This window comes from Dunckerocampus dactyliophorus, chromosome 3 (genome assembly GCF_027744805.1).
Source record: "Dunckerocampus dactyliophorus isolate RoL2022-P2 chromosome 3, RoL_Ddac_1.1, whole genome shotgun sequence".
In the NCBI taxonomy this organism is placed as follows: Eukaryota; Metazoa; Chordata; class Actinopteri; order Syngnathiformes; family Syngnathidae; genus Dunckerocampus; species Dunckerocampus dactyliophorus.
In genome coordinates, this window is record NC_072821.1 from 35,474,888 (window position 1) to 35,485,805 (window position 10,918).

The following is a 10,918-nucleotide window of genomic DNA, read 5'->3' on the forward strand; positions in this document are numbered from 1 at the left end:
TTTGTCTTGCAACCTGAAAAAACGTAAGCGCCCGTAGAGTTTGCTTGACAACATGACAAAGAACCTCTGCGGCCGCCAGTCTATGGCTTGAAAATCAGCACGTCACCCTCTTGCGTTTTTTTTGTTTGATACAGTCTGTTTCTGGACATTGGCCAACCTTCAATTTGTGAGAATTTTACAGAAAATTCCGCCATAATGAATCACAGAGGTAGAGTCCAGGGTCAAACTGTCAACACCATAGAACTTGAATTAACTGTGCAGGAAATGTTTTAAGTAACACAAATAACTGCCTAGACATCTCCAAACAGCCCAACCACTCCAATAATAATACAGTATGTTAACTTTATGTCCGTGGAAGTTGTATAAAATTTCAACCTGTACAAAATTGGTATTTTCGGGCGTAATTAGTCCCCGTTGCATTTCCTCAACAAAAAAATACGCTTTGCTCTATAACAGCTCAGCAAGGCGTCCCCCACCCCTTTGTCCTGACAATAGAAGGATTACAACAAGCATGTGATAATATTGTTTTTATTAGCCTTCAATCAATGCTTTTTACATGTTTAATCCTTCTGTCTCTTCTCTGCAAATTGTGATAGTTCACTGTGGCTTGGCCAAACTCTCCCGGTATAAACAGATGTACTTAAAATGATTGTTTATATTAGCCCAGAGTGTAGATGAATAATGTATGTACAGGAAATTGGGTTGGGGAGCTCAAACAGAAGATTGGAATGACCACACACGCACATGCACACACTCTCAAGTGTATTTTCTTGTCCTTCGAAGAGCAGTATAATAATGTTTGTCACAGCATGCTCAGACCACACATGCAGCCCTATGAGGATCCTCGTAGATGAAAAACATCATCATTCTCGTGTTTTTGGGGAAAATCCCAAGCTTCTACTTGCACAGGTTTTCCCAAAGTTGCAGAGACCTAATATAAATGTGTGTATATGTGTGATGCATAGCAGATGATGCATGACGTGTTATCATGTCAACATCTGACTTTGTTGAACAACGAAAGTTATTCACCGTCTTTTTATTATGATCAGTGTTACAACTTGTAAAACACCCTTAAGACATTAGCTTCCCTTTTTGCTTTTTTTTTTTTTTTTACTTTTGGATCACCACATATGCAGTCATCTAGAAAGTAGTGATGTGCGATACCTCTGATTTTGTTTCCGATCCAATACTGAGTAAAACCGACCCAATACTGATACGTGATGTGCAAATTCACCTAATGTTTTTAATTTTTAAAAGTAGTGTATTTCAAAAAGAATACAACACATTTACAGTAATTAATTCATTAATTTAAATAAATAATTATTTTTTATATTTTTTGAATTTAATAATTCATTTAAGTTATTTATTTATTGTAACTGTCCAAAATCCTGAAACCTGCTTTTTATTACACAGAGGAGGGAACCTTAAATTATATATTGAGCTACAAACCTTAACTCTACCATAACGAATTGTTATACATCCTAATAATTTTGTTACGTTATTTCAGATATGGTAAATACTACACGTTGAATACAGGAAGTGAATAAATGTATTAGCATTTGACGTGAAATGAAGAGGGAGTAGGATTAAATAAGCTCTGCCTCTTGCTGCTTCTGTGTCTATACCTTTCTTCACATTTGCCCTTTTCTACAGAATGTGTTAATTCATTCAAGTAAAATTAATCGTCTAGAAGTCAGATGTTTACTTCTTTTTTTTTTAAAGACAAAGTTACTGACCGAAAGCTAAAATGACCTCCTCGCATTCACAGAAATGTCAAGGAAAGAAAATGAATGGATGAATAATGATGAATGAATCCGAGTGAGCAAGCTCCCTGATAAACAGAGCGTTTGACCTTTTGTGTTATCAGTCGTCGGACTCTTTGTGTATTTGGCACGCAACATTGAACTGCAAGCTTATCTTTCTCCCAGTTGCAGTCAAGAAAACGTTTCATTGCTGAGCGTACAATACATTGTAAGTAGTGCAGAATATCAGCGTGTCGCGCTTTCAGAGCCGCATCACTTGCAATGTATGTGAGATTGAACGTTGCTTGAACAGTTTCCATGCAGTACTCTGCTGCTGTGTTTGTTGAAAAGTCCAAACAATGTTGACATTCATCTTTGTCTGCTTTCTAAGAATGTGTGCAGCACACTGTGGTGCACTGTGGGAACCACGTGCCACTCCAAGCTGGATGGGGCTGTGGATGGGACCAGTTGTGGCAAAGATAAGGTGAGTCTTCTCTTATATTAACTACGACACTGATAGATGATCAGTGGCATTTGTCTTCAATTTTGTCCTGAAATGATCAAATGATTGCCACCTTTTGTAACATATCATGGATGTGAGACTGAAGACTGAATTTCACAAAATTTCCAGTAATAAGCGGCCCTTGACCAAGTCATTTATTTTATTTTAAATGTTCTGACAAAAAAAAAGTGGAACCATTAGGATCATTCCACCGAAATAAAATGTATAAATGCACAATGAGATGAATGGAAATGCACAACAATTTGCATAATGAGCTTCTAACAAAAGAGTAATTTATATGACTTACTAGCGGTGTCACGAGACACCCAACTCGTGATGCACGAGATTGGGCCCAAGGGACGAGACAAGATTTTAACATTTAGACCCATTCTTTGACACGGCGCTACGGAGGTGGCACTCACTCCTGCTCGGTGGATTCTTGACCTTTGTTGATGGCTTGTATTTATTTACCGAATAAATGTATGATGAAAGAAACACTTAAATGTGCACCCTTACTTGCTAAATATAGCGATCATGTTGTTAAATTGTCAATACGGATCTCTTCTACATGTATGTATGAGGTGTGTTATGAAACTAAACCAGTGATCGCCGGTGATGGAAAGTTGGCGCTGAGCCAAATGCAATGATCATCAATAGAACCGCTTGGTATTTAAAGGTGCAGGCAAGTTGGAACATCTACGTGGGTTGATCTGAAAAATCTGTAAATAAAGTGAATCAAATGTAGAATTACTACAGCTTCTGCTTGGACATCAACAATTAGCAAGCAGCTGTTCAACTCTGACAAAATAAGTGACAAATAAGTGGAAAAAAAAGCCACACATCACTTGCAAGGTGTACCTAAGGCACTTAATGTGCACTTCCAATAATGGCCTTGCACACTGCCACTTCCATATTACTGTATTATCATTCATAGTAGCCATGCCATAGTTGAGTCTGATTGGCTTCTGGCACTGTTCTCTAAAACGAGAAATCTCATCACGTTTTAACCTATTATTTACGTTTTGTCATGGGCATTTTATGTTTTGGCCTTTGTGTTGTATTCAAAAGAAAAATAAAAACAACCAAAAAACAAACAGATTTTTAAAAAATTGTGCGTTGACTATTCAAAAAATAAGTCGTAAGAAAATTTGTCTTTAGTGGCCGCAATATAGTGTGAATGGATTGGCGCTTCCGGCATGGGCGGGCTTCTTTCCGGTTGTGGGGGCGTCTCTGGGCCTGCCGGTGTGTGGCCCCCAGTCCTCGTCTGCCTTTGTGGGGTGTGATCTCTCGCTGGTCTCAGGGGTTGGCTGTCGTCCGGCCCGTCGGCGCCCTGTCTTTGGCTTGGATTACCTCTCTGCGGCCCCTTGCTGGTCTTCCCGGGGGGGAGGGCTCTCTGGGCTGGCTCTTGGGGCGCTGATCTTTGTGCTGCCTGCCCCTGTGGGCCTGGTGGCCTTCTGGCGGCGGCGGCTCGGCCTGGTTATTTGGGGCGGGGCTCTCTGGGAGGTGGAGGGCGGCCCCTTTCCTTTCATGCATTCTCAGTGACAATTACACGCCCACACATTCTTGCACCTTTATATTTCTTTATTTATATATATATATATATATATAATATATATATGTGTATATATATATATGTATATGTATATATATGTATATATATATATGTATGTATATATATATATGTGTATATATATATATGTATATGTATATGTATATATGAAGTCTTCCCCACATACAGAGATACCTGTACATATGCACACTCACAGTACATACGTACTTCCCCACATTACTCACTGAGTTAACCCGGGTGTTATTATGTTGTTGGTTTAATTACAGCAACGGTGATATCAGCAGTATGACTATATTTTTTTTACAATGATGTGCATTACAGTAATTATCATTCTGTTCACTATCATAGATAGTCATTTCATTACTACAATTATGTGACTGTTTCAATGCAGTATTGTCATTGTGATCACTATCATAGTTCATCATTTCATGACTACTATTATGTGTGACTGTTTCAATGCAGTATTGTCATTGTGATCACTATCATAGTTCATCATTTCATGACTACTATTATGTGTGACTGTGTCAATGCAGCATTGTCATTGTGGTTGTTATTTTGTCCTTTGTCCTTATGTCCTTGTTCGTCTTTATAGTCGTCACAGATATTTATTTGCTGATGTAGTTCTGTATGTTTCTGTTGTTCTGTTCTTGTTGTTGTTGTTGCTGCTACTTGTCCTTGTCGCTTGTCTTTTTTTTTTTTTTTTTGTCCCCGTCTTACCCCCCCGCCCTCTATCTAAGTCAAATAAATTCTGTATAACGGGGAATTGTATATCACACTTCTCGCTGGCAGAGTAAATCTGTTGAGCACTTGACGGCATTTAGATGTACAATTCTATCTGCTTTAAAGGCTGGACAGGACAGGGGTAAAAAAAAAAAAGATTTGGTGGACAGACGCCTCAAACTACACACGGAGGTGCAACTTTCATCTTTATGATTTTGATTACGGATCAACTAAGTCAGCAGTGAGATGACGATAGCTAAAACAAAAGTTATCCGTTCACTTGTAGTTATGTAGAAAAAAAGTGAATTGTTTGATGGCTTTGCTTCGCGTCATGAACTCCACTATAGAAATGCGTGTTTTCTACACTTTAGTTTCTAATCTATTATTTCATGATGAATTGGAAAAGGTGCCCATCGCTAAAAGTTTTTTCGGCCTCATTGGCTTTTGCATAATCCTTTTCATTTCCTGTATATCGGTAATGTTTGATAGCATCATTAGTATTTAGTCTAGTAGTTTCAAAGTTAAGAGATAGAACATGTCGACTTGTAACAAGCATGCTGAAAAAGTGAGTGCACCCCTGATATATATATATACAACGTACATAAATACTCATATTTATAAATATGTGCATGGCTCAGATCAAGGGTACCCTTTGCTGTCTTCAACTTCACTTGAGTAGTATTTGAAATTGTTGCTCTAACAATGTGTACTATCCCTATCACTCTGACGTTTATAGAGTGAGGAAGCTTACCAAACCATAAATTAAGCCTGTTCATGTTTTTATTTTGCGCTAGCCTGGCTATGTTGTAAAAAAGTGTCTATATTTGGACATTGAAATGTTACATGTAAAGCATGTCTACTTTTGTTGTGAAATTAACAATATTTTCTCTGGTAATTTTGTCATGATTTCTACTTAGAATTAAAGAATGATGTCTGAAATTGGTTTCTAATGTGTTTTATTCAAATATTCTCAGTGTAAAAAACTCTTGTGTAATCATTAGTGAAAAGTATATAACCTTCGTGTCCGCCTGCCGATAAAAATTTGAAGAACATAATTCCATGGAAAAACAAACCCCATGATGATTACAATGGTATATATTCATGGAATAATTACTCAACTCTGCAACTAAAGTGTTTTTATTGTGTATAAAAGAGTAAAATAACATTATTTGAAAAAAAGTCTAACACACCTAAATTTCGTGTCCAGCCCGTTATGTACGTACACTTCGAGCTCACAGCGTAAATTGCGTATTGCTCGTAAATATTGAATTAGAAAATAAAATGTGCCTTCTTGGGCCAAAAAAACTTGTGTCGTTCCACCGGTTATTCGCCAAATACGCGTTCAGCAGGGCAGTGTTTCACCGTGTCCGCCATTTTGTGTTAGCATAATGTACAGTCACGACCTCGGTAGCATCAAGCAGCATCATTCAATTCGACGAGCAATCAGCGGTTTAACAACCATTGTCAAGTCTAAGGTAAGATTTTTTTCATTTTTATGTATATTGGAGAAAATCTTTATGCACTTTGAAATTATTTTTTTCGTCGGGTGAGTTACAAATTTTGTGTTTATCGAGCAGTGTAACTCGTTTTGACAGCCGTTTTTTTTTTTTTACCTCTTGTAAGTCGCCGTTTGTGTCGTGTGCACGAAGCGGCGAAAAAAACACACTAAGTGGGCAAAATTATGAATCATTACTAGTCGGATTTTACTTACTTTTATCCGTCGTATTATATGTCATTGACATTTATCCGAAACAAATAAATTTTAGCGTGTTCGTTGATAAATTGCTCCGTATTTAACCCGGAAGTGATCGGCGTGTCCCTCCATGGGAGGTCAAAGATTGCCTTGTAATTTTGTCATTACCATGATAATTCAAGAACCTCTCACTCAATGCATTTCACTGAATCCTGGCTCATGTTGCCACGGTGCTGCAATGATTAGCTTGTATTGTGCAGTTGATGGGTCAAAGTTTATGTCATAACAGTCTTAAGAACGGCTGATGGGATTTGTAGTCTTTGTAGTGATACAACAATGGCATGGTAAGGACTGAAGGTCAATTTTTCTTTGCCACTTGTCACTTTTTTTATTGACTTTATGATACTCTCTCAAATATAAGTTACTTTTCTACAAAAAGTCAAATCTATGCAGAGAGAACAGCATAGAGTTATGTGCATTACATTTAAGAGTGAACTTCTGAGGGTTGCTATGGGAAATGGAAGATGTCTCGAGCTCTGGTATGTTGGGTGTGTGTTTTGCAATGTTTGAATTTTGTGTTTATAACATTACCAAGGTCTTTCCACGAGTTTGAAATTTTACCCAAAATGTAACACTTGGGTACCCTTGATCTGAGCCATGCACATATAGTAAATATACAAGTATTACACGTGTATGTTGAAATATAGGAAGTAGATCTTTGGGATATTGTCATTTTAAAAGTAGCTCGCAGGCTGAAAATGTGTGAGCACCCGTGTTTTAGATGATAAGTTAAGCATTTAGGTTAAGTTAAGTTAGGTTAAGCATTTTGTGTTCTAATGTGAAAGAGCTGTGAATAAATTAATATACTTTGCAAGTAATTCTGGGCCTCCAATTTTCCTTAATTCTTTTCTACTTTTCGCCAGTATGGATGTGAAATTGGTCTTAAATTGCACTCATTATGTCTTAAATTTGACTTGTTGAAACCTGCAGAAACCCTGAAGAAAGTCTCGACTTGTCTGGAAAGCCAGAGAAAAGCCAATATCTAAAAATAAACCTAGCATTATCCATCAAAAACATTAGATAACAAAACAAAACATTTGTTGAAAGGACACTAGCAGACTGGCAGGTTAACCGCATTAACCTCTTAAACCTCCCATTAAGCATTTTGAATTACCTTGCGTAAGAATTGTGTTCTATTAATAAACTTGCCTTGCCTTGTCCTTCAGCAAGCTCTGAACATCAAAATGATGCTTCAAGGCGAGATTTAATGAATTCAGTCTAAACTGTTTTTCCTTCTTGCCAGTGGTGTTTCGGTGGGGAGTGTGTAGTGGCTGGACATCACCCAGACAGTGTCAATGGGGCCTGGGGGTCGTGGACTGAGTGGACAGCCTGTTCAAGGTCATGTGGAGCAGGAGTTCAGAGTGCTCAGCGAGACTGTGATGACCCAGTGTAAGTTTTATACACTCAAGAGACCCTTTTATCAGATAAAGTGCATGTCTAATTAGAGTTGTATGTAAATTCTGCTTTTAAAAACATAATGATGCCTTCTTTAACAATATGTTAACAATACAATAACAATAATATGTTTATTATTGGGTTGTAGTTAACCGACACTGTTGTACAGTAGTTATCCAGGTTCCAGTCTTTGTTGGAAGTAGGGATGCTCTGATCAGGGTTTTATGCTGTTGATACCGATGATCCATGAGTGAGATCGGAGACTGCGTGTATGACAGGGGTTTTTGAATTTTAAAGTTTTATGCAAAATTTGGGTTTGTTGTACTCTATTGCAGGGGTGTTCAAAGTTCCAAACCAGGGGCCATTTATGAATTCATATTGAAACTTTAGAGTTGGTTTATCCTGAGAAGAAATCAATCGTCACACTTTTATGTATTTTCAATCTTTAGTGAAGCAATTGTCTGGAAGTTGTCACAAAGCTCAGCACTGGTGCTTCAGTCCATCCACTGTAAGAGTTTGAAGGAAGAAGCCTCGAACTAGGAAGTAGTTGTTCTATATCCTATACTCAGGTCCCACCGCTCCCCTACAAGCAAGCTGTCAAGCAATTTGTCTGTACAAAATTCAAGCAATAGTGCTTCTATTGTTTAATACTAGCCTTCTCTAACAATATGTCATGAAAAAAGTTTAATTGTTGACTGTTTAGTGTGTGTGTGTGTGTGTGTGTGTGTGTGTGTGTGTGTGTATATATATATATATATATATATATATATATATATATATATATATATATATATATAATTAGCATGTCTACCCTTACAATCATGGGATCCAGGTTTGAATCCCTTTTGGAACATTCATCCACAATATGTTTGACATTTGCTCTCTCCGAGCTTGTGTAGGTTTCTTACGGGTACACCGCATCCCAATAATATGCATGTTAGGTTATTTGAAGACACTAAATTGTCAATAGTTGTGAATGTGATTGTCAGTGTTTGTCTATATGTGTCCTATGATTGACTGGTGACCATTCCAGGGTGTACCCCGCCTCTCCCCTAAAGTCAGCTGGGATAGACTAGCTCATCTGCATTATTACATTTTTCTGTATATGACCCTCAGTGGAAACAGTTTGGTCATCTCTGGCATTGTTTGTTATTGTTTGATACCGCACCATATGAAATCAAAGTTCACTGAAACGCAGTAAACTGTGTTAACCCCAACAACCCTGTCGTCCAGTCCTAAGAACAGGGGGAAATACTGCCTGGGTGAAAGACAGAGGTATCGGATCTGTAACACAACCCCATGTCAGAGTAACATACCTACTTTCCGAGATATCCAGTGCAGTAACTTCAACAGCGCACCCTATAAGGGCAAATTCTACAACTGGGTGGCAGTCATCAACAGAGGTAAGTTTGATTTGAGTTTACAAAATGTGATGTTTTATGGTTGTGCTTACTGTTTAATTGCTGCTTACCTTGCATTTGTGTCCACGTTATTTCAGTCAGTCCTTGCGAGCTCCACTGCCGTCCATTGAATGAACATTTCTCTGAAAAAATGCGTGATGCTGTCCTTGATGGGACTCCATGCCTTGAGGGCAACAAAAGCCGAGATATGTGCGTCAATGGCATCTGTAAGGTAGCAATTTGCTTATTGCTTAATATGTCTCCAAGAGAAATCAGTTCATCCGTCATTTCACTGTTTATTTCTTTCACTGTTATAGTGTGTCAGGGTTAATGCTAGATGTGTTGCGTTAAAGGGTCCATGCATTTGCAACTTTTCCACTCCTAAATCTCGTGAGCAGTTGGGTAGGAGAACTTCACAAAATTTCCATGAGCTCTTGTGAATTTGTCACGTCACAACTTTAGGAAGTCCATGTGTGACAAATTGCCGCTTGCCCAGTGGTAATCAGCGACGCCTGCTCAGTACTGTTTGTCACTTATTCTTGAAAATGGCAGCCAGAAAGTGTTTTTTTATGTAAGAATTGTGTATCTAAACCAGAGTAAAGCAGCTATGGAAAGATTCTTTTCGGGGGGGGGGGAGTTAAAGCCCTACTAGGAGACCCCGACTTCTTAGGCGAGCTCGGAGACCTCTATCATAGTATCACCATCAAAAGGCTGGATACGCTACATTTTTATGTTCATTAAACATCCATTCATCCATCCATTTTCTATACCGCTTCTCCTCTTTAGGATCGTGGGGGCATGCTGGAGCAACCACACACAAATAGTGTTTTGAGGACAAAACCTAATTAGCATAATGACAACAAGAGAGCAAAATTGTTCGTTAACACCTGATGAACGTGATATCCACTTCCCCTTCGGACAAAAACAAGCTCTGAACTAACCGCATTGCTTGTTTTAAATACAAAATGTCACTGTGGTAAAAAGTCACATTTGGAGTCCGAAGACCAGAAGCTAAGCAGATAGCTCTAGCTAGCTAGCTGCCGCCAGTGACCTCTAGGGAAAGCGTGTAGACAAAGAAAGAAACAGCAATAGGTTTGATAAGTGAGTGATCAAACACGCCGGCATCAATTGGCGTAGCCTGTGTCAAACTGCGTCTCTTGTCGGCTCACCGTTATCTATTATGTGTTATCCTGACTATCACTGAAAACATGACATGGAATCCAGGAAGTGAACTACATGTACTGTACTAGATGTAGAATGGAAGGGGGGTAGGATTAAATAAGCTTTGCTTCTTCCTACTCCTTTTGGACATGTGGAACTGTCAAAGAATGATTCACGAGATGTATTCCATTGTAACCTTCATGTTCAAATAAACTAAACCAAACAAACAAACAATACGCATGTTGGCAAAACGTGACACGGGACAGATGGAGGGTGTGCCGCCGCACGCCAAACGTTTTTTGTGATCGGCTTTGAATAGCATTTATTGGTATGTTTTTTTACGGAAATTGGTGGCCGATCGATCGCAGCATCCCTAATTAAAAGTGTTTTCTTTGAGAACATTATGACATTTATTAAACACATATGTTTAATGTTTCCTCCGGTCTTGCAAATGTAATGTTTTTCGGAGCGGCGCCAGCAAACTCATAAAAAAAAAAATACTAATAAAAAAATAAAATCAAATAACTCGCTCTGTTGAGAGCTCAATCAAAATATCGGTAAAAGCGACTTATAGTCCAGTGATGCAACTTACAGTCCAGAAAATACAGTATACCCAATATCCTACAGCTAATCCCTTGACAATAACTCATTGTACTATACGTACTATATATATAG

The 10,918-nt window shown here is 38.4% G+C and overlaps 1 protein-coding gene across 8 annotated transcripts in view; it reads left to right on the top strand.

The window, feature by feature from the left end:
• The window catches only part of LOC129178466 (A disintegrin and metalloproteinase with thrombospondin motifs 7), a 79,680-nt gene that overhangs the window by 33,517 nt on the left and 35,245 nt on the right, over positions 1–10,918 (top strand). For all 8 annotated transcript variants that reach the window (XR_008569801.1, XM_054770734.1, XM_054770736.1 and 5 more), the window contains 4 exons: positions 2,134–2,226; positions 7,531–7,676; positions 8,916–9,085; positions 9,181–9,314. Coding sequence is in view for 7 of the 8 variants with exons in the window: in XM_054770734.1 (XP_054626709.1) it covers positions 2,134–2,226; positions 7,531–7,676; positions 8,916–9,085; positions 9,181–9,314 (543 nt within the window). In the remaining variant the exon portion in view is untranslated. The remainder of the gene's footprint in view (positions 1–2,133; positions 2,227–7,530; positions 7,677–8,915; positions 9,086–9,180; positions 9,315–10,918) is intronic.